The 24,571-nt window shown below is 38.6% G+C and overlaps 1 protein-coding gene across 1 annotated transcript; it reads left to right on the top strand.

The window, feature by feature from the left end:
* Positions 1-92: 92 nt before the first annotated feature.
* ogdhb (oxoglutarate dehydrogenase b) lies at positions 93-24,529 on the top strand. The gene is made up of 23 exons (XM_084936087.1): positions 93-3,271; positions 4,561-4,959; positions 6,565-6,753; positions 8,912-9,005; positions 11,883-11,998; positions 12,211-12,365; positions 12,497-12,643; positions 15,151-15,241; positions 16,099-16,278; positions 16,373-16,501; positions 16,834-17,013; positions 17,888-18,040; positions 18,606-18,708; positions 18,922-19,050; positions 19,148-19,298; positions 19,495-19,622; positions 19,803-19,981; positions 20,401-20,472; positions 21,169-21,294; positions 21,376-21,448; positions 21,528-21,691; positions 21,987-22,141; positions 23,623-24,529. The coding sequence occupies exons 2-23, from the start codon at positions 4,726-4,728 to the stop codon at positions 23,717-23,719; spliced, it is 3,045 nt and encodes a 1,014-aa protein (XP_084792213.1). The 5' UTR covers positions 93-3,271; positions 4,561-4,725; the 3' UTR covers positions 23,720-24,529.
* The last annotated feature ends 42 nt before the right edge of the window (positions 24,530-24,571 follow it).

The following is a 24,571-nucleotide window of genomic DNA, read 5'->3' as shown; positions in this document are numbered from 1 at the left end:
ATCTCAACTCACAACATTAGAAAGAACCCCGTGTTGTTTTAGTTTTCCTTGTGTTTTTAGTGCTTTAAAATGTTACATGAATAAATGTCAGTATTTCCTCTAAACAGAATATTACTCAGAATATTCCAACAAGTATTTTTAGAAGGCAAAGTTTGAAGGGTCAGTAAAAACATCTCAACCCCCACAGTGATTAAAGGAAAGTTCGAAAAGTAGATTTACTCATGAATGTTTTAAAGGTGTAAAGTTACTTCTCTTTTGTTGCATTTCAGGGTAAATGTCTCACTTATATATTTATAGATTAATAAATTTGCAGACAAGGATAGAAAATGTAATCTGTTGTTAAACATTATACATCATTTTATTTTGCTGGAATTCTTACTCTACCCATTCTCTTCCACTTATCCAATTTAGGGTCACAGGGGGGCGAAACCTATCACAGTTGCCATAGGGCAAGAGGCTAGGTACACCCCTAGTCTGACACAGGACCAACACAGAGAGACAGACAACAATTCACAACTATGGGCAATTTGTAAATTAACCTAACCTCACTAAAAGCATGTCTTTGGACTATTGAAGACAGCTGGAGAACCCAGAGAGAACCTATGCAAACCCATGGCCAGACAGTGGATTCTAATCGAAGACCTTGCTGTGAGGCGGCAGTGCTAGCTACTGTTTCAACATGCCATGGATTGCATATGAGTGTATATTAATGTAAGGTTTTTCAGCTTACAGAGTTAAGTTCCCTAATTTGGTTGCTTTTGTAAATTGGAGCTAAATAAATAAATCAAATTGAAATATATTAAATTTAGGGAGATAAAACTCACCTTTTGCAAATACCTTAATGTCAGATATCAAAGTAGAATGGATTATAGTGAAATACAGTAGAAAAATATTTAAAATTGCAGTAAAAAAAAGTAGTAATTCACTAGCTGATAGGTTTGCTAACATTTTTGTAGTTAATGGCAGATGGCTTGAGCATAAATTGAGGCTGTGGTTTGGGGAAGGCCTCAGAGGGGACTGGTGTCAGCTCCTGGGTCAGGCAGATCCCCATAAGAAGTGACTTATTTGAAAAAGGGAGAGAGGGTGGGTACAAATCTAAGAGGAGACAATAGCGACCTCATTGTACAGGATACAGTAACCATCGCAGTGGCAGACATCGAGGAAAGTTTTTCAATATATAACTGGTTAGGGGTGAGGAGAGGATGACACGATAAAAGACACTGTGGAAGAAAACCAGAGTTTTAGAAGGATTTTAAATTCAAGAATGAAAAAAAGCTAATATGATCTCTCTTTCTAGTACTCTTGCACCAGCATCATTATGATTATTATGATTAGTAGTAGTAGTAATAGTAGTAGTATTTGCAATGTTGCAATGCTGGTTCTGAGAGATTGATCTTGGAGGCTGCTGTTCTCTGCTCTTAGGTACACCAGCATTGATATTGTGTAATGCCTGTTTTCCTCAATGCTCTTCTAGCATTGCTCAATTTCAGCTCAGGATCTGCCCTTGTATTGTTATTCAGTTGTAGCTGAAAGCACACCTTGGGATCTTTGCATGGATCTTTGGAAAACAGGCCATTTCTCCTCTTGGCTTCTGCTATGGAAGTCTTGTTGCATTTTCTTATTCATCCAGGACCAGGTTTTTCAACCTGTTATACTGAAAAACAAGAAAAAGACTAGCACACCATAAAAAACAACAACAAAAAATAAAAAATAAAACATCACAAACAGCAGTACAGAACCAGGAACATGTGATCTGTCAGCCTGAAAAGAGATAGAGACACACATGCACACACAAAAAATGATATTCCCAGCATCCATGGGATAGTACCAAGAAACTGATAAAAGTCATGTTTAATTAAGGAGAATATATTTGTGATTTTTAAGGCTTTGTCGTTTTATTTAGTATTTTGTTTTCTTTACAAAAAAAAAATGAGGTACAGCAATACTGATAAATTATGATTTGTGTGTGAAATGTTCATGTGATTTATGCCCAGATTTGATTGTTAATGACGTCCATTGTTTTAAAGTACAGAGCCAAACAAGGCAAGAATTCTTCAGAGAAGAGGCAGTCAGCGGATATTTTGTCTGCAGTAGCTTCAGCAAGGCTGAAGATCGATGATTTTTTATTAAAGGAAAGTTTAAAGGGCAAAACTTCTGTTAAAAAATTCTTGACTTTATTGCCTATTACGTTTGCAATTCATTTAATTAAATAAAGCTTTCATGAAATGTAAAACATTTTCTGGCAGTGGTGTAAATGCATTTATTCTATTTTGAATGCAGAGTGGTATTACTATGTTAATTATTTGTGCTGTGAGATCCAAGTTTACATAATGAAGTGGCTGAAAATTTGTGTCAAAACCACCTGAAGTATATGTGTGAATGTCTTTCTTGTCTCCTCTGTGTCTGCCTTTAGTGTTGCAAATACTTCATTAGCATCATGAATTAAGCTGTGTTGCCAAAACACCAATTACATGAATACATATTAACATCAAAGTCAGTGGTGCAGAGGTATCGGAGCCTGTCTGAGAACAAATTCATAAGCTGAGGGATAAAATGCTTTTTTACTTAAGGTCTGCTTTGAAGTACTTTGATTATATACTGTGAGCCATGTGAATTAACCATTTCAGATTTTAATACAGGTATATTTTTCTTCATGAAACAAGATGTGATAATTAGAAATTCTGCTTTTTTTACCAACCAGACTGACAACATTGTGACTCAAACGGTGATAGTATCAGCCTTCTACACCAACACATAACTTTTAACACCTCTTTTCTCTTAGAGTTATAGTCATCTCTTGAGTGTTTGTATGTGTACTCGTGCGGTTTTCATCAGTAATGAAATTTACTGTAATCAGAAAAATATATATTTCTATGTAATAAAAAAAAAAACACCACAAAAAATGTTTTGGTTTTGTTTAAATGTGACTACATTCGAGATGTAGTTATCCATTCATTACATCTCTGCCCACATTAGGCGCATTTTAAACATGCATATCATTTGAGTTGAACAGACAAAACTAACCCTGCGTTCAGCAAGGCCGAGAACACCAGAGAACGAAAACGTTTTCTTTGTTGCTTGCTTAAACAAGTATTTGTATAGAGTTCACTACCAGGACGCTCTTCAGCACCGGGAACGAGACAGCGCTCGCGCGCGACACACACGCGCGCGCACAGACTTTAGTCTACAACAGGACCAATGACTTTCACTCATTTACAACACGGGAGGCTCCGGGGAAGGCGTCAAAAGCACCTACGAGACGGTGGAAAAGGTAACAAACTCGATACAAATGAAGTGTTATCCTAAAAGCTTTATTTAACGGGAAACTTTACTTTGAACCTGATTAATGCTTCATAGTGATAGTACGGTTTTTGAAGTGTTCGTGCTTTGTGTTTGGGATTGTATTTACTGAATGCAGATTTTAAGGTTACAAGGTTTGTTGTCTGTGTTTAGGCTTTATGCCGTCCCTCAGTGAACTTAATGTTACTAAGATTATTTTTTCCTGGAAAGACCCGTTAGATGTGTTGTTAACCCGCGCCAGTGTTATTTTTCTGGGTTTTCGCAACTAAATTCCTCCGTGTTGTCTTACTGCTTAACTTGTGCTCATAGAAACATTCAATTAGATTGCCACAAAATGCTAAAAAGTAATGACTAGAAATACACCAAAAGCCATACATTCTCTTTTTCAGTCAAATCTGCTAAAGGTTAAAGTCCAGGTTTTAGGAACTACTAAGGTGTCTTTAAAAGTGAAAGCTATTATTTTTGACATGCTTTGTTGCTTGCTGAAATAAAACTGCAACATTTTGCAACCGTTAGCGTTAGGCCTACATTTAATAGGAGTATGTGCATATAGTGTATGAATAGTGTCCCTATATTGTATAACTTATAATACTGAAAACCATAACTAAATCTAAGGCTTGAATCTAATAGCTAAATGCTGAGTCTTAAACCTTATAACTAAGTCATAGGCCGTATAAACATGGGGCACATCTTGCCTCTAGAGATCCCCCCTAAACCTGCATTTTTCATTAATGGTGAGCAGGGGCCTGGTTGCAAAAGTACTTCTTGTTGTTCACCTTTTAAATATTGACCAAGATTTAGGGGTAAGGAAATCACAAATTGTTAGCCACCCTCTGCTTCTTTAGCATGTAATGGTAGTCTTGGACTCCTTCCCCAGTCTTTTCTGAAATAATTGAGGCCTTAGTCCATATGCTGCCTATGGTACATATCACATTTTCAGAATTTTGGTATGAAAATGTACTGTAAGTATCAATTCTGGTGACGTACCTATTGGCTACAACCACTTTTTATGCTTCCTGTGGCTGTTATGCAAATTCACATGTCTTTAAAAACTTCACACCACATTTTTAAGTAATCTCTGCAGCTACATATGACAAAATGCATACCTGAATTTACAACTAGCACTTCGTTCACATACAAGTACTGAGAAACTGAATAAAAAATTGTTTTGGCCCTACCATGTGTTTTTCCACTAAAATATATTTAATATTAGCCTTATTGGGTTTGCTCAATTACAAAATCTATATTTGGAATCTGCAGGATCCATTGGACAGTCGAGAGAAGAGAAGGGGCAGTGTCTGCAGATAAGCCAATCTCTCCATTTCAGCAAGCCAGATGGATTTGAAGACGGGCAGCTGCTGATTAGCCTGGAGGATCTCCTTGTCCAGGAGAGTGGTCCTGCAGAACTGTGACTCATCTGCTGCTATGCACCGCTTAAGGACTACGGTTGTAAGGCTTTGGCCTTTAACGGCTGTACAAATGGCCCAGAGCCTATCAAAGCCTGTACCGTTGGCAGTTAAACAGGGCTTAAGGATATCTCAGCCCGCAAGGCACCTGAACACACCTCTAGCTAGTGAACCCTTTCTTAATGGCACCAGCTCTAACTATGTGGAGGAGATGTACTACACATGGCTAGAGAATCCAAAGAGTGTGCACAAGGTACAGCACATTCATCTTTAATTCTGTGTTTGATGTTGTTGTCATTTCTGCAATTATATATGTTTAAAATATGAAACTGCATGTAAAACCAACCAAGTGTCTTGGTCGGCAGAGATGACCTAATAATGAATATATAACAGTGAAAAATAACTCCACCTCCATCAGTTACAGACAGGTATTAGGTTGCCTGGCATGGGACCAAAGTATGATGGTGATTAACCCATAACTGAAAAGGTGACTATGACACAGTGTTTAAATTTGTATAAAGGAGTAGAAATTTATGATGAAATTTAAAAAGATAAACAGAAACAGATTTTGAAAATAAATTGGAATGTTGGTGGTGGCTGGAGGGGAGGTCAAAAAATGGAAAATAATAATAAATAAGTACATAAATAACGACCACATGTAAAGAAAGAAAGTTGACAATTTTACTAAAACTTGAAAATACCAAATTTTCACACATGATCGTCAAGACACAAAATTGTCCACACCTGTACTTCTTGACATGTTGCACAGTGACAATCCACTGAAGACACATTATTAGTGGAAATCCTGGAATTTAGATGATGGAGCTGCCTGAATAGAGTGTAAAGGATACATGACACACTCAGTGTAAATGCAATAGACAACTACCTGCACTATTCTCACTTAGGCTATTCTCACTTAGACATCACACAGAGTGTGCACTATGTCTCCAGTCTAAATGATGAAATGCAAAAAAATTGTAGTTCCTGGAGTGGCAACTTGAAGTTGCCTGCATAAATTAGTCAGTTCACATAGAATTCCATGGTTAAGTGGCCAGTCGAACAACATTAAAAATGTTTATTGTCCAGTCCAGAAAACAATTTTGGTCTCCATTGATAGTTTCCCCCTTTATAAAAACTGCACAGTCTGATATTTTGTTTTATAACTCATCTTGCCAGTTGAAAGTCAAGTGTGATGTAGTTGTAGCCAATAGCTGGCTCCTAGGCCTTACTGCATCTAATTTGGTCCTGCAGTAAGGTACAGATTATCCAGAAGTTTGTGCTTCCATTGTGTTGAGTACAGCTGTAGTTACTTAACACTAATAAGCAGATATGTGTGGCTGGAGCCATAGTTTCTCAACTTGTTTGGTAGACTTACATAGTACTGTACCCTTGCTTTCCTCTTTGACTCTCCTCCAAAAAAAAGTATAGCAGCAACCAAAATGCTTACATTGATAAATTAAAATGTGGATTCCCTTAGTCAGCCTGGGAGAATCACTGTACGCTATGCACTAGGTACATGGTGAAAAGCTCGTAATGTAATGACTTACACTAAATTGCAAGAAGTAGTCACTCTCCTGCCCTCACACGGATATTAACTTGAGGTACAATTCATTCTTAATCTCTACAGGAGTGTGAGTAAACCGCCTTCAAAAAGTTATGTGTTTTCATTTTACCTATACTGATTTTTGTAAATCTTGCCTCATTGCCAGTTATGGCAAATGCTCCAGATAACAGTGACTTGACTTGAGTCTTGCTTAGTAATCACTGTTTAACCTAACTACATTGGTGACAGGCTATTAATTCATGTGACACAGTTAGCATATTGCTGAGTAAACTGTCTCTTTCTTTCTCTATGCAGTCCTGGGATGTGTTTTTCCGTAATGCCAGTGCTGGGGCTCCGCCTGGTGCAGCCTATCAGAGCCCACCACACCTCAGTAGGACTTCAGAAAGACTGTCCAGTGCCCAGGCACTGGTGGGGACTCAACCCAGTGTGGAGAAGCTGGTGGAGGATCATCTAGCCGTACACTCACTTATTCGAGCATACCAGGTTAACTGCAACCACACAGAAAATGTTTTGTCTCTCATTATTGTAGAGTTAGGGTTTTTTTTTTTTCATTTTAGTTTCTGGAAGTGACACAGACTGTGTTACAAAATGCAAAGATAGTAAAACCCACTTCACATATATCATCAGTTCTCTGCTATAATCTGCAGTGAAATGATAAGGAAGCAAAATTAAAGTAAGCCATTTCAGTTTATTCATAAAGGAAAAAACAAAAGATTAACAACTTTCAGTCTGGTGTTTTACTCTGACACGGTACACTAAAAGTAATTCTACTTTAGTTCCTTTTGCCATTAACTACTGCACAATATTTTCTTTAGTAGATTGTGGAAAGTGCGAGACAGGTGTTCAATGCCATGGTCAATAATTAAGTTGCTGTTTATAAAACCTTACTCTAAAAAATTCAAGGTGAATGTGAAAACTGACCAAGAGCAACTATCACCACCAAATGAGGAATAAATGGTATTTGATTTTTCAAAAATTTAGATGACTGATTGTGGACATAATTTCAGCCTTACATCCCGAATTGGCAATGTTGTGACCTCAGATTCATCTGTAAATTGAATGCTTAGTTTCCATTATTAAGAACCCTCAAATAGTCCAAGACTACACCAATGCATTATGCATTATTGGACCATTGTTCATGTAAGTCTGAGTTGATAATGGGATATAAAGAGACAGTTTCTGCCTTTGGAAATTGTGTTAGAAACTCATCAGAATGGGGAGCTGTTGTGTTTTAAAATGACACAAACGTACGTACAGGACCTGTGTACATTTGTGCCAATATTTTTAAAGGCGCTATTGGCATGATATTCTTACCAGATGTCAATAATAATCCATCCAGTCCACACATACAAATAAAAGAAACCATAGACCCATAAACTGTGTATTAGTGAGAAATGACACAAGGAAAAGTATTGAACTGAAATATATTTACTACTTGAAAATGTTCCCTCTAAGCCTGAAGGGAAAAAGAGGGAACAAACACATGTAAAGGAAGCTCTTAAAACATGTGGTTATCCTAAATGGGTTTTCATCAAGTCAGCAAAAATGCACAGAAAAGAAGACACCAACTAGGGAGGATCAGAAAGACAAACGCAACAATATTGTCATCCCCTATGTAGCAGGTTTATCAGAGAAACTCAGGAGAATCATCTCCAAGCACGACATCCCAGTGTACTTCAGACCCAGCCACACACTCAGACAAAAACTGGTTCATCCCAAAGACAAACTCCTAAACACAAGCTTAACAACATATTATATGCTGTACAGTGTAGTGAGGTTTGCTCAGACCTCTACATCAGAGAGACCAAACAGCCAAAAACGCATGGCACAGCACAGAAGAGCCACCTCGATGGGACAAGACTTGGGTGTTCATCTGCATCTAAAGGACAGGTCACTCTTTTGAGGACACCAATGTTCACATTGTGAAAGAAGCCATCTATGTCCACTGTGAGCGACCATCTTTGAATAGAGGCCAACTGCCATGAACAACTGAACAACTGCCATCTATAATCCATTGTTGAGATCCCTTCCCAGACGCCTTAACGCCCACTCACATTCTGGGCCATTTGACCTGAGGAAATCACATGATAGGGTTTCACAGTGGGTTCACCCGAAGCTTTGGCTGATTGTGACCTACACCCGTTTTTACACCTTAGTCTGTGTGATTAGGTAGAGGATCAATAGGGGGTCCATGACCCTCTTGGGGGACTCTAGGGCTTAAAATCTGGGACTCTCCACCAGTTGCTCTTAGAACTGAAGAAGATTCTCGGATGAGACGTAAAACATCTTCAAGAAATGTTCTAATTATTGATTAATTTCCGCTGGTGTCATGACTTTCCATGCCTTTTTGCACCTCCCTTTCTTCATGTGTTCAGTACTTTTTGTCTGTGTCTTTTCAATTTACAGTATTATTAATGTTTTATTTATAAACAGATTTATTTATGTAGTTATTTATGTTAAGAATAAAAATAATTAATAAATAAATGGGGAAGAATACACATAGAAATACAAAAAAAAATCAGTGAATGAAATAGCTGACATATAACAATTATAATTCCAATTATCCCAGTGCACCAAAAACAGTAACGGGCAGTTTCAGTATCAATAATCAATGCACTGAGCCATATTCCCTTCTGTGTAGGTAAGAGGGCATCACATAGCCAAGCTGAACCCCCTGGACATCAGTTGTGTAGACTTTGACGATGCCCCCTGTACTATTGGTTTCCAGAACATCGGTGAGAACAATAATCCTGTTACATGTTTATTCATTTTCTCTTTTTTCCGCTGGCTTTTCTTTTCCTGTTATTTTTATACTTTGATCCTTTATGTCATGATATATTTGATACCTTTATTTGTCCCACTGCTCTTTTATCACTGATCCACTCCTTATGTACCTTCACCGACCCATTTACCCTTTCAGTTTTCTTTATCAATGTGACAACCCTGCTTTCTTATCTTTTAGCCTCCCTCCTCTTTTATTTACTATCACAGGCCCACGCTTTGTGTGTGTGTGTCTGTCAGAGAGAAAACGTGAGTGTCAGTGCATGTGCATTTGCCATAAAACATACTTCTTTGATATTATAACTAACTATAACTAATAATAACTGTCTTGCAGCAAGTCACCCATGAAAGAAGGTGTGCTTGTTGGCTCCTGCTTGTTGGCCAATGAGGTCAAGCAGGACTTTTACAGGCTTATCTAAGTGTGCTTCAATAAAATGTTACTATGATTAGATTACAGGCAGAAACTACTTGATTATGTTACATCATCAAAGAAAACAAGGCTAGGTTTTTATGTGCGAGGAAGTTCAGAAAGGCAGAAAAGTCTAAAGATCTCCTATGTAACACGCTGACTGCGATGTATTGGATTAAAAATCCCCCATGATAAGCAGAGTACTCTGCACTAATTTGCTGACAGAGATGTACAAAAAGACATAGATACAACAAGTTGCCCTGCCCCTTGTCTATCCAGTGTTGTCTTATCACAGTTTGGTGTGACGAGGACATTGCATGCTTAGATAAACACAAGCCACTCTGACGTCTTAGACTGTGTCTCTTCACTATATTGGCGCACCATTTGACCAGTAAACTTAACCTACCTTCAGCTTTAAGTACATTGCTTCTCATTATGTGTGGTTTCTGTGATTATAGATTGGAGCTTTAAAAAAGAAGGAGGGAAAAAAAAGTGTTAAAAAAATAACAGAGTTATGTATTTATGACAGGTTATCTGTTTCTTTCCAGGGAAGTTATTAGGAAATTACAGACCCATAAAACCAAGCTAAATGAAAAGTTAATATTACATAATGACCATGGTTCAGGAGTTTAAACCATGGATGCTGGTATTAAGGGGTGATTTGCCTGACCTTGTTTGGCGAGTTAATTCAGAGCCTCGGGGTTTTGAGAAAGAAAGCTCTGTCATTTTGAGAATGTAATCAGCTGAGATTTGATGCTGCAGCTGCTGTAAAAGAGCTTTGGCCCCTGATGAATTAAAGGATAGAAAGAGAGATTTGAGATTTTAAGCTAAAACGTTCCTTAAAGGAAGACTTGACCAGTTTAATCCACAAAGATCAAACTGCTTTCGCTGCTTGTGAGATTATGTCAAGAAAACTGCATAATGGGAAATAATGGAATCATCTTTTGTTCAGGTCAGGTTGGAAGGACATATGATATGTCAGTCGTTTCTAAATCAAATCAAATCCCTGTACAGCTCAATGCAAATATTATAGACAGGGGTTTAAGTTCATGTGGATTCACACAGGGTAAAGATAAAGATCTTTGCAAAACTTACTTAAGCATTTTTCAGTCAAAGAAAAATTATTATAGCCACTTAATAAAAAAGATTGCAAACCATTGATGTTTCTTTGTGAATGAATTTAATTCATTTTGTTATAATAGTCAAAATGCCAGAAATAAAAAGCAATTTAAAGGCGTGAAAAGTGGCTTTACCCTGAACCTTTGAGTTAGGCAATTCAAAATGCTGTGTATTTTATATGACATAAGATGTAAAGAAAACCCACATACATACAAAATTGATAGAACAAAGTGAAACAATTAAAAAATTACCCAAACTAATAAGATCACTAAAAGTTATGTGTAACTGTTGTTCAACTAACAACTCTTCATGCAGAGTCTTCTACCTTAGTGTTTTAGCTGTCGCATTGTTGGTCTTTTGAAGCCAAAAGTGTTACATTTGGGCCAGAGGGTGGAAGACTTGGTTAGGAAGCTGTGTTTACAAACTGTACAGATGCGTCTTCTACATACACAGTTCCAAGTAACAGGCTAATAACAATTTCACTCACCTAAACTGGAATACTATATCTTGGATGGGCTGTGATAGGTTTGTAGCTTGAACCTATTCGCTGGAACGTTGAAGACAATATAATTACACAGCAAGCAAGACACGAAGTAGGCAAAGTTCTTCATGTTTCTCGTGCACGGGAGAGAACCGGACAAACGCCGTTCCTTCGCTTGACCCCAGTTGCTCTCGTCCGCTCCCCCGTAACACTGCTCTTTTATTGAGGTTACATGAATATGCATAGGTTCATTAACATACAACGTATACATACACACAAAGAGTACCTTGCCTTTGTGTGTGTGTGTGTGTGTGTGTGTGTGTGTGTGTGTGGGGTCAGAGTGTGACCCCATAAATGACTTCCCTAAACCTGCTGGTCTGGAAGTCCAACAGTTCATCTAAACAAAAGGCACTTAGCCTAAAACAGATATAGCCACGTTTATCCTACCATAAAACAATAAGAGAAGGTACAACCTCTCCCATGCTCCCAGAGTGCTCTCTAATGCACACAAAGTTTGCAGACTATCAAGGATCAAACCTCTACCAATCTACAACTAATTATAAAACTCTAAGCATATATAAGTAGATATTTCTAAGCATCAATGACAATCAACAATACAAAACCTAACAGGCTGTATTGTTAAAATGTGAGAAACACTAACACGATACATACGTTTTCTGTCGACGGTACCATTGTTTGTCTGCCTCATTTTTCTATTCTAGAAGTTGCCATTTGGTTTTGTCCTATCAATTTCACAGCCTACATATATTATGCGATGATGGGCTGAAAGAAAGATTTTTAATTTCATTGTTTACACTGCAGGTATTTATGGGCTGGCTGAAAGTGACTTAGATAAGGTGTTCCGGCTTCCCACTACCACCTTCATTGGTGGGAATGAAAGTGCTCTGCCTCTCAGAGAGATCATATACCGCCTTGAGGTAAGGATCATATATATAAATGCTTATTTTTTAAACACAGAATGTGATGATCCAACTTGTTTGATTTCCAATGTCTTTGTGGTATAGATACCTATATAGATGCTGATATTGATACCCATATATCAGCAGATACCCACAGCCAAGAAAAGTTGTAACAGGAACCTGTTTTTTTATCCAAACTAATACAAACGTAACTTTTTTTTGTCTCTTAGAGAGCTTACTGTCAACACATCGGTGTAGAGTTTATGTTTATTAATGACATGGAACAGTGCCAATGGATCAGACAGAAGTTTGAGACTCCAGGAGTCATGCAGTGCACTCTGGAGGAGAAGAGGACCCTACTGGCCAGAATGATCCAGTCAACCAGGTGTGTCTGTGGTTCTTCACATTCTTAGTACGCCTCAACAAATAACTAAAAGTTTAAAAGGCCTTTCTCACTCTGATGGAAGTGTAAAGTTCCGAGCCACAGTGTGAAACACCACAACCAACTTTTTGCAGGTTTGAGGAATTTCTCCAAAGGAAGTGGTCTTCAGAGAAGCGCTTTGGTCTGGAAGGTTGTGAGTCGCTCATTCCAGCCCTGAAGACCATCATTGACAAGTCCAGTCAGAGTGGAGTGGAGAGTGTAATCATGGGAATGCCACACAGGTGCCATGGCTATGAATTTTTCCTTTTGCCTTAACATGTCAGAGTAGGATTGTAGAGAATCAAGGATCAAGGAACAAACTCAAATCACTGACAAAAGTTATAAAAGGTTTATTTACAGAATTATTAGAATAAATACCAGACAGATGAGCTACTGGGCGGGAAATTTTTCCAGCAGGAGTTCTCAAGAAAAGTCTGCAGAAAGGGAGACAGCATATCGATGACCAGCAAATTCTGTTCTAATTCAATTCAATTTTATTTATGTAGCAACAAATCACAAAAACAGCTGCCTCAAGGCACTTTATATTGTAAGATAAAGACCCAACAGTAATAGAGAGGAACTAGAGAAAACCCCAACAATCAGATGACCCTCTATGAGTAAACATGTTGGCAACAGTGATAGGGAAAAACTTCCTTGTAACAGGAAGAAATCTCTTCCTATTGCAGGGTAACTAAGGGAAGATCCAGCCCAAATTTTATGCTGTGTTAAAAAGGAAAGTTTTAAGCCTAAAAGTAGAGAGGGTGTCTGTCGCCCAAGTCCAAACTCTGAGCTTATTCCACAGAAGAGAGCCCTGAAAGCTCAAGGCTCTGCCTCCCATTCCCACTTTTGAGTACCCTAGGAATCACAAATAAACCAGCAGTCTGAGAGCAAAGTGCTCTTTTAGGGTGATACAGTACTAAAGCAGAGATTTGCAAAGGTGTGCCAATATAAAACTCTGAGGCCTTTTTTGTTGGAGATGGTGTTAGAAGTATAGGAGGGGTAGAAGATGGGCAACAACAAAATTCCAGTGCAATACCTCTAAAATGCAGTAAGGTGGAAGTGTTGCAAGTTCCTCTTCTAAATTCTTGCAGGGTCTGGTTCTGAGTTCCTTGAGGGTTTGATTGATCTTGTTTTTTAGTGTGGGTAATCTAGACTCTTGGGTAATCAGGACTGTGCAACACCAGGCAGAACACATTCCCTCTTAGGCAGAACGGAAAGAAAGGAAACACACACGTAAAGAAAGCTCTTAAATGCACAAGAAAGAAGGTCAGAAATCAACCAGGGAGAAACAGAATAACAAATGGAACAACATTGTCATCCCTGCTGTAGCAGGTTTATCAGAGAAATTCAGGATAATTTTTCCAAGCCTGGCATCCCAGTGCACTCCAGACCCAGTCACACCCTCAGATAAAAAGAAAAAACTTGTTCATCCCATGGATAACGCTCCCCTACATACATAGGTCAGAGTGGTTTTACAAGTAAAATACCCAACAGTGCAGTGGTGTAAAGCACACAACCTGTTCACTGAAGTGACAAATCAAGCTTCTCCATCTGGCAATCCAATGGACAAGCGTGGTTTTGTCAGTTGCCAAGAGAACAAAATTTGCCAGACTGCATTGTTCCAAGTGTAAAGTTTCATGGAGGAAGGTTGGGGTTTTTTTGGGGGTTTTTTGGTGGGCTCGGCCACTTCCAGTAAATGGAATTCTTAATGCTTCAGCATACTAAGATATTTTGTACAATTTCATGCTTTGTGGGAATAGTTTGAAGGTGCCCCCTTCCTGCTTCAAAATGACTCCATACCACTGGGCAAAGTAAGTTCCATAAAGACATGGAGAGCGGGTTTGGTGCGGAAGAACTTTGGTGTGGACTGGCCTGCACAGAGTACTGACCTTAACTTAATAGAACACCTTTGGAATGAATGCAAACCAGGCCTTTTCGTGCACAGTCAGTGTCTGACCTTAAAAAATATAGTGTGACTGCAAAGGGTGGGTAGACATCATATTAAACCCTGTGGATTAAGAATAGGATTTCACTCAAGTTCATAAATTTGTGAAGGCAGACAAGCAAATACTTTTGGCAATGTTGTGTAACTCGACAGTTAGCAGCTTGCAGCTACCTACATCATAGTTCTTTTCAGCAGGTGTTAAACGCAGAGTACAAGGATGTAGTGTACCGTGTCCACATATTGAGAAAGAAAGACCCCATGCACCAACACCAGAGCTGAACTAAAACTGTCTATAAGCTTCTGAAATTTTTTTCATCTTCAGCAGTTTACACAAATGATCCCCACTCTTACTGGTTGGTATTGTCTTTTGGTCATACTGGGCAAGTTCAAGTACAAAATGACCAGACTGACCACAAAAAACACAGCTTCAACTTGGTTCTCAGCTGCTATTCCTCAGGTGCTAGTATAGCCTGACTGAGCTGCATTGGCCCCTCAGAATGGCAAACAGAGGAGCTTTAAGTGCTGTGCTGGAAGTGGAAGGCAGGGAGAACCAAAGGGCAGAATCGGGACAGGAACTACAGCCAGAGGAAGGCTGAGACTTGTTGTTCCATTCCTTGTTTTGCTCATATAGGTGATTGTCTACACTAATAGTGAGAGCCACAAATTCATTTAAACTCTTCAGCTCATCACTGTTAGCCAATACAAACCTGTTGCATCTCTGTTAGGAATGTGCAGAAATGTGTTACAAAGGTAGAATTACTGTATCTTTATTGAAGTGTTTTTATTCCTCTTATGTGTCTTCAGAGGCAGACTGAATGTGCTGGCAAATGTGATCTGGAAGGAGCTGGAGCAAATCTTTTGTCAGTTTGACTCTAAGTTAGAGGCTGCGGATGAGGTTTGAACATTATTTAGTTAGATTCAGTCAAGAGCAATAAAACAGATTTACACAAAAAATATAACTATGACAGTGCTTGTGTTAATGATAACAACTGATGTTTGGAAAATGTATTTAGGCACATGAATAACTTTAAAAATGATTGACACTCTTTAGCTGAGAAAGCCTCTTTTTTCCAACCAGAAGGTATCAATAGTAACTATGATGGGTCCAGTTAAAAGTGGGGTCCAAATTAGTAGTGCTCCCCATCTGTCACACAGAGACAGCAAAGAGGTGGTATTAACTGTAAACCCAGGAGAGGTGAAAGATAGTTGTTATTAAGAAAATGTTATGTAATCAAAATCAAACAAAAGTGAAATCAAATCAAATCAAAACCTGAGAAAAAAAAACAAAGTAAGACACCCGTTCAGCTTTTCAGCAGTTCTCATTCACTGCAATTATGACTTACACAAGTACGTTGGTTAGGTTAGCTGTTAAGAACAAGCTAAAAAGCCAATGTCAGTATGCCATGCAATTATTAAAATATGTGACCTGCCACATGTATTTAACTCTAGCATATTAATTCAACTGTAGACTGATGGTTGCAGAATGCTGAGGCATATCTAAAAGGGGAACATGCAGTGGCACAGCACCTTCCTAAAATATAAATTTATTACATTAAGTGCTATATTACTATGTTTTTATAGATCAATAAAAGTAGCAGATTATTATGTTGGGTTATTAAATTCAGGTTAACATTAGCTCCACCTGCAATATTAAAAATGTGTAGGCCGTCTATTGAATAGCACATGTGCACATATGTTATTAATAAAAATAAATAAAGATGAAAGGTTCAGCATCTGACTTTGTGCTCTCAGGGTTCTGGCGATGTGAAATATCACTTGGGGATGTATCACAGGAGGATGAACCGGGTCAGTGACAAGTACATGACATTGTCTCTCGTGGCAAACCCCTCCCACCTGGAGGCCGTTGATCCAGTGGTGCAGGGAAAGACCAAAGCTGAGCAGTTCTACTGTGGGGACACTGAGGGAAAGAGAGTATGTTGAATTTTTTTCTTTACCATATAAACAGAAGACAATGTCTCCGTGGATGTTTTCCAATATGTTTGCATTTTGGTGAATCGTTTTGCAGGTGATGTCTATTCTCCTTCATGGCGATGCTGCATTTGCAGGTCAGGGTATAGTGTATGAGACATTCCACCTGTCTGACCTGCCATCCTACACCACACATGGTACAATACACGTGGTGGTCAACAACCAGGTATGGACTGTTCGATTCAGTTTGTTAGGTTTAAAATTCTTTCAGCACTTATCAAGTTTATGGTATGGACAGGTATTTCAACAAATAGATCACTTAATGGTTATAATAATAATAATGGTTTTGTAACTGAATTAGTTTTCCCCAGATAAAACTAGGCTTCTGGAGTATGGATTATTGAATATACACTAAAAGTACTTTTGAATTGACCATAATACTGTGTATTTAACACTGTGTGTGAATTGCTGGAATTGCAGTTCCAGTAGTTAAAATGAGCACAGTGTCATAACTGTAACTGGTTTTAATATACATGTGTGTTACTCTTGCCCACATAGATTGGTTTCACGACAGATCCCAGGGTGGCTCGTTCATCTCCGTACCCAACCGATGTAGCTCGAGTGGTCAATGCACCCATCTTTCACGTTAACGCAGATAATCCAGAGGCTGTGATGTATGTGTGCAAAGTTGCAGCTGAATGGAGGAACACATTCCATAAAGATGTCGTTGTAGACCTGGTAAAAATGCTGGTTATTATAACTTTTTGTTAACCACCAAGTAAAATGACCCTGACTGAAACTGCTGTTATTTAAGAAAAAATACTTTGTAAACAGGAAACACTTTTACTAACTATAACCCAAAATAATGAAAGTAAACCTGTGAACAAAGCATAAAGTAGGAGTAAGCATGTTTCCAACATCTAAAACGGGCATTAAGCCCCATCTGACCTTAGAAACATGACGGTTTAATTCAATTCAGTCCAATTTTTGATTAATCCAATAAAGGATCATTTGTTAGAAGCAGTTTAGAAAAACACAGACACACACAAACACACAAATGAATTAAATCAAGGTAAAACTTTAAAAGTGAGGAGTTTAGAATAATGGGTAGTAGTAGTTTACAATCAGGTGAAGCATGATGATACCCTAATGGCAACAAAGAATAGAATAGAATAGAATAGAATAGAATAGAATAGAATAGAATAGAATAGCCCTTTATTATCATTGTACATGTACAATGAAATTGTGGAGAATGAAATATTCATGCTCAAGGTGCGTTCAGAAAAGGCTAGAATACCTGTTGCTATCTCAAGGATTAGTTGGTTGCTAAAAGAAGCTACGTCTATTTGCTTCACTTATCTTCCAGTTATCTTAGACTTTAACAATACTGTGTGGATGTGAAATGAGCCAGTAGAAGAAAAAATAATAGAGTCAAAAGACTGATTAAAATGATAGATGGTGGGATCAGCTGTGTCATTTAAATGGACTGTCACTTTACTGCACTGTGCCAACAAGCAAGCCAGTCAGTACTGACATACTAAATTTTCATACAGCATACAGGGTCAAATAGGTGATCAGAAAAACAAACAAAAACATTTGCTTCTTCACTCAGGTGTGTTACAGACGGAACGGACATAATGAGATAGATGAGCCCATGTTCACACAGCCACTGATGTACAAGCGCATCAAGAAGCAGAAAGGAGTCCTGCAGAAATTTGTTGAAAAACTCATTGATGAAGGAGTCGTCACAACTCAAGAATATGAGGTAAAGCTACCTGCACACCTGTGCTGTAGATGGTTATGAAGCATGCAAATTGTAGACAAAGACACAATATAACTTATTCTGACCTCCAAGTGGATTTGATTTTTGGCTGCTGTTTTAAACTCTATCACACATTTAGCTTGAGCTTACTCAGTCCGAAGATGATGATCATTGTCAGGATTTTATACCGAAGGAAAAAGCTCAGCTAATTCTTTGAGACTGATCAAGTAACACACAGATTTCTCATGTGGACAGCTGTCACTGACAGTCAACTCCAGTCTATATGACGTAATGGACCTTCTCAGCAGGTTGAGTGTTAAAGTGTGAATTTTAGAGAGCCATTCAAGAGAGCTAACCTCAAGTTTTCTGAAAATCTTGTGAATGCTAAAACTCGAGAAGGAAGTCACTTAGGATTTTGTAATTACCATAGGTGTGTCTACTAGGAGGCTGCCGCCAGTATTTTACTTATACTGTTGCTATCAGTTACTAGATTAAAAATCACAATAAAGATAAAAAGAAAAACTAAATTTTTCTCATTAGATGCCCAACTTGCATTGATCTCTTGCAGGAGGAAGTAGCCAGTTATGACAAAATCTGTGAGGAAGCTTACACTCGCTCCAAAGATGAAAAGATTTTACACATCAAGCACTGGCTAGATTCACCCTGGCCCGGTATGACTACGTGTTGTTAATGAAGCTAAACCATTTCTGTGTGTTGTTTTTTTAACTCCCTTTTTTTGTCAATAAATTAACATTAAACACAATAAATTAAGACAGAATACAATGAATACAACTGAATACACAGAATATTTTTGAATCTTGGGCAAGAAGGGCATCCCATGCATGCCTCTTGCTTTTAATGCTTTTGTGTGTCTGTGTATTTAGGCTTTTTCACACTGGAGGGTCAGCCTAGAAGTATGACCTGTCCTTCGACTGGCATCAGCGAGCAAGCGCTCAGCCACATTGGCAACATTGCTGCATCTGTCCCAGTGGAGGATTTTGCTATACATGGAGGTGCCCTCACATCTCATGTGACAAAAATGAAGATCCACTGAATGTACTTTCAAGCTGTTTTAGACCTGGATTTTCTGCATTGGTGTTCATGTTGTAGGGTTGAGTCGTATCCTAAAGGGACGTGCAAATATGGTGAGCCAGCGAGTGTGTGACTGGGCTCTAGGGGAGTATATGGCCTTTGGCTCTCTGCTCAAGGAGGGAATCCACGTGCGTCTCAGTGGTCAGGATGTGGAGAGGGGCACGTTCAGGTAAGAAATAGATGTACTATCTATGTACATATTTATGTAGCCAACTTCCTAAGAATAAAATATCAAGAGGTGATTGCATCTAAATCTCTTTGACCTGTGCTTGTATTAATTTCTTCACCTGCATCTTATCTCTGAATTTTAAAAAAAAGGACAAACTCAGTCATACCACTCATTTTTTTCTGGTTATATTTCACAGCCATCGACACCATGTTCTTCATGACCAAAATACTGACAAAAGGATGTGCATCCCAATGAATTATATCTCCCCTGATCAAGCTCCTTACACTGTGTGTAACAGCTCTCTATCTGAATATGCAGTGCTGGGTAGGTAACATAAACACAATAAAGTACCAAAATCTGGTGCATTTTGCATGATTCTTTGCCTACCTCTCTCTCTCCCACAGTACCTGAAGTACAGTATTTCACAGTTGAAGTGTCACTTTTCAATTTGCTGGCATGTTTCAACATCAAGGCTTCTGTTTCATTCTTCTCTCCCATGTGCAGGTTTTGAATTAGGCTTTGCTATGGCCAGTCCCAATGCACTGGTTCTATGGGAGGCCCAGTTTGGAGACTTTCACAATACAGCCCAGTGCATCATCGATCAGTTTATCAGCTCGGGACAGGCCAAGTGGGTCAGGCAGAATGGCATAGTGTTGTTGCTTCCTCATGGCATGGAGGGAATGGTAAGAATTTAATCTACCACATTCCACATGTATCTCAATTTGATTTGTCTCACCATCAGAGTTTGGGATTGTATTACCACCTTATAATGCAACGCCTGCCTTGTATCGATGTCTTCTTGATTTTACGAATTGTTATATTTTTAATACCATTCTATGGGCTTGCACTGTCAGAGCACAAATCACTTATGTCTCTGTGTGAAACTGTGGGGTACTGTGTTGTACTGGAACAAAATGTTTATTCTGTCCATGGTAGTAAAATTATTTTGATGCAAATGAAAGGACATCTATGGATATATAGTGCCTTATGTGTTACTAATAAACTTGAGATCTGCAATATCACATATAAACAAACCTTAAATACACTACAGGAAAGAAAATTGCATCACATTTGTATTGCTTCCATTTCGTTTTCATCACAGGGTCCAGAGCACTCATCTGCACGCCCTGAAAGATTTCTACAGATGTGCAATGATGACCCAGATGTATTCCCTGTGAGTTTGTGTCAGAATGTCATTAAGGAATCATTGTCTGTCAAGTAAATGATTTTCAAGTCTGAAAAGAGAAGGAATTTCAGAAGTTAAATCAGCATTCTTTTTAATGGCCAGTAGGGGGAACTCTACAGCCAAAAACAATCTCTCTATCTAGGGAATCTATGACCTAAGTAAACATACAACATTATGTTCATTTTGTGCATTTTGAGCATGCTTTAGTATAAGCCTGTGTCATGGTTGATATGTTTCTCAGTTATATCAGTCCTTAATCAGCCCATCTGGTTTTAAAAAACTTAGTTCAGCTAGAGGCTTCAACAGCAAAAACAATGGGTGGCATCACAGTAACTACGTATGTTAAGGACAGAGTGGAACATGCAGTGCAGGTTGGATTTGTATTTTGCCACAATTAAAAATATCTTTCTGTTTTTCTTTGGACTCATTAGTAATTTTCCGTCCTCTTCTGTCTTTGTCAGAGTCATATTTTTTATTTGATTAATTTACCTTAGTACCTAAACAAATTAAATAATTGGAACAAATAATTCTGTTCTTTTGAATTTTTGAATTAAATAATTGTATTGTGTGCATTTTGTCATCAGGTTGACTAAACTTTTCTTATCTTTTTTAATCTTCCACGTAAAATTTAGTATTTTGTATTGTAATTTCTGTTTGTTTTTTTACTTCATCGTATGTTGGCAGAAACTGTCTGAAGACTTTGCCATGCATCAGCTTTATGACTGTAACTGGATTGTTGTGAACTGCTCTACTCCTGCAAACTACTTCCACGTTCTCCGCAGACAGATCCTGCTGCCTTTCAGGAAGCCCGTAAGAGATATATACCAAAACATGCAAGATAAGAGTCAATTGAAATTATGAACATGTTCTATGCTCTGTCTTTAATCGCAGCTCATAGTACTAACTCCAAAGTCGCTGTTGCGCCACCCTGAGGTTAAGTCCAGCTTTGATGATATGCTCCCAGGTGAGTACAGATCAAAAAAGTGCAAAAGAACTTTTAAAATATTTGGTTATTTTCTGTTTTTATGATTTCTGTCATGCAGGCACACATTTCAGGCGTCTAATCCCAGATAATGGGCATGCAGCCACCAACCCTGAGAAGGTGAAGAGACTAATTTTCTGCACCGGCAAGATTTACTATGAACTGACCCGGGAACGCAAGAACAGAGGCATGGAGGAAGCTATTGCTGTTGTACGCATCGAGCAGGTAATCAGTGTTTTGGTAAAACTGTTCAGAGTGTAAGTCTGTAAAAAGCTGAAACTGAATCTGAGACTGTGGAGTGACTCGTTTAGTCTAATGTCAAGGCAATTTCACACTTCACATACTTCACTGCCGTACAGGTAAAACAATGGTGGCATGGCCTTATAGTGTGCAGTATTTGTCTGCCTTAAGTCAATCACAGCACCTTGTTAGGCAACACCGCACAGACTTCCACACCAAAAGTAGCAGAAACTTGAGTGTTCATTCCAACCACATTGTGGCATCTTTCTTTTTTTGGCAGCTGTCACCATTCCCCTTTGATCTGGTGAAAGAAGAGGCTGATCACTATCCAAATGCAGATTTAGTTTGGTGTCAAGAAGAGCACAAAAACCACGGCTACTATGACTATGTCAAGCCCCGCATCAGCACCACCATCGGTCACACACGCCCCATCTGGTAAGTTTGACTTCAGCTGACTGTACACCTGAAGACAGGGCAGTATACCAGTCCATTTACCAATATGTTCACTATTGTTCGTCTCCACATGTCTAAACCACCATGCTTGCCTCACTAACTTTGTCTTTAAACCCTCAATCTAAACTGTCCTACTGATATATCTAATCGAGTCCATTCTGGTCTTTTTGGTTGTGTCCCAAACCATACATCATAACAGGTCTTACTAGTCTTGTAAAACTTCCCTTTCATTTGTGCTGCCATTCTTCTGTCACATATCATACCTGATTTATCGTCCCTCTGATATAATCATTTCTAATCCTGTTCAACTCTGCCTTTTGTTTTTGTTTTTTTAGTGCCACCCAACTATAAAACTTAGCAGGTCTGTCTGCCATCTATTAAACATTTCCTTTCATTCTTACTGCTATCCTTCTGTCATACATCACCCCTGACACTTGCCTCCACTCACTGCACCCCACCTGCACTCCTATCTTCACCAGTCTTGCTTTGGATGGTTTACCCCAGATATTTAAACTCATCCACCTTCACTGTTACACTTGTCTCTTTCTAATTCACACACATGTATTCTTCATGTACCTTCTTCTCCCCAGTGCATACCTCTGCAGACCCTCGTTTCCCTGCTACCTACTTTCACTACAGGCTATAATGTCAAACATCATAGTAGACACAGCCTGACCTCATCTGTCAACCTGTCCAAGACCAATACAAAAAGGAAGGCGCTCAGTGCCAATCCCTGATGTAATCTCAGTCCCACCCTGAACCCATCTGCATCTTCTACCACACACCTCACCACTGTCTTGCATGTCCTGCACTTGCCTCACATATTTCTCTGCTATTCCTGACTTTGTAGTACAGTATCACATTTCCTCTTGGCACTTATGTGCTTTATCTAGAGCTACAAAGACACAGTGCAACTCCTTCTGACCTTCACTCTTTTGTGGCACACTGCTGCTCACTGATAGTCACCTGTCTTTGTCTTCATGGTCATCAGTTTTTATTTATTTGCACATTTATCGAATGCTTTTTAAAAAAAAAAAAAAAAACATTCACACACACTATCAGTATACTTTGCCACATGGACAGGAGGATCCAGGGTTTGATCCCCTGACATTTTGACTGCTAAATGGATCACCCTACCACCTAAGCTACAGCCATCCTACAGGACACATTGAATTGCATCATGAGCAGTGATATTATAGTAAACAGGAGTGAGAACTCATACATCATTTAGAGGCCATGTCAGTACACAAACACACAGCAGACGTTTAATGTTGTGACTTTTAAATGTTGAATAAACTCACAGCCTCATTCCACTGTTCTTCACTCATATTTTGTGTTTAATTTACTCCCAAAAAGAGGAAAAGGCATCTGTAAACAAAAAAAGAAAAACCCGTAAACCAGGTTAAAGGTGATTGTTATTGGCAGTATTGTTCTTTTTTTTTAATGTGTGTGTGTGTGTGTAGGTATGCTGGTCGCGAGGCTGCAGCAGCTCCAGCCACTGGAAACAAGCACACTCACAAGATGGAGCTGCAATATTTGCTGGACACAGCACTGAACTGAATCTACATTGATACTAAGGGCTGATGATCTCCCACCACTCTGGGATCTAGCCTATCTGCAGAGCTTCAGAGAATCCAGGCTGGCTTCACCATTTTCCAGAAATTTTACGTCAGTGTGTTTTTACTTTAGTATTTTTAGAGATTAGAATTGTAAACAGGTGTAATCTTAAAACACACAATGACTTTTAACACTATTACCAATTATTACAATCTCATGTTTACAGTGAAGGACGCCACTAGGGAAAACTCTTATGATATGCCTGTAATCCATCTGTGAATTTAGACAAATTACAGTTTTAAGACTGTAATATTTTATTTGCTTATATTCAGTCAGATAATTAATCCAGATCAAATCTTCAAATAATATTATTGATGTGTGGTGTACTGTTTTGGGTCAAACAATCAGAAACATTCCCCAAAAGTTGATTCTGTTCATCTGGACCTAGTGTTTTCAGTGGGAGATACATTTCCTTCAGTGGTGCTAGTTTCAGTCATTGTGCAAATGTACTGTTTATAAAATTGGGGAAACCTGCAGTCAGCTGAGACTGAAGAAGTCACTTGGATGAGTGACGAAACGTTTCTCCCACCAAAAACGCTACGTCCAGATGAACAGAATCAACCTTTGGAGATTTACAAAATCAGAAATATTAATGATGTTCATATTTTAAGGAAGAAAAGGAGGATAGTTCTTTTCTGGCATTTTAGCACACTTTGCTCCAGAGTGGCTCCAACAGATTTCCAGAAAAGTGCAGTCCTAAGTATAAAGAACTAACTTGTATTTTTATTATTATTATACATATTCTGTTTTCATTGTTCTTGGCAAATAAAGCTTTTTGAATAGTCCTGCTTTTGC

Source organism: Perissodus microlepis, chromosome 7, assembly GCF_051167445.1.
Source record: "Perissodus microlepis isolate ML-2025 ecotype Zambia chromosome 7, ASM5116744v1, whole genome shotgun sequence".
NCBI classification, from domain to species: domain Eukaryota; kingdom Metazoa; phylum Chordata; class Actinopteri; order Cichliformes; family Cichlidae; genus Perissodus; species Perissodus microlepis.
This window is presented reverse-complemented; position numbering and strand designations above follow the sequence as displayed.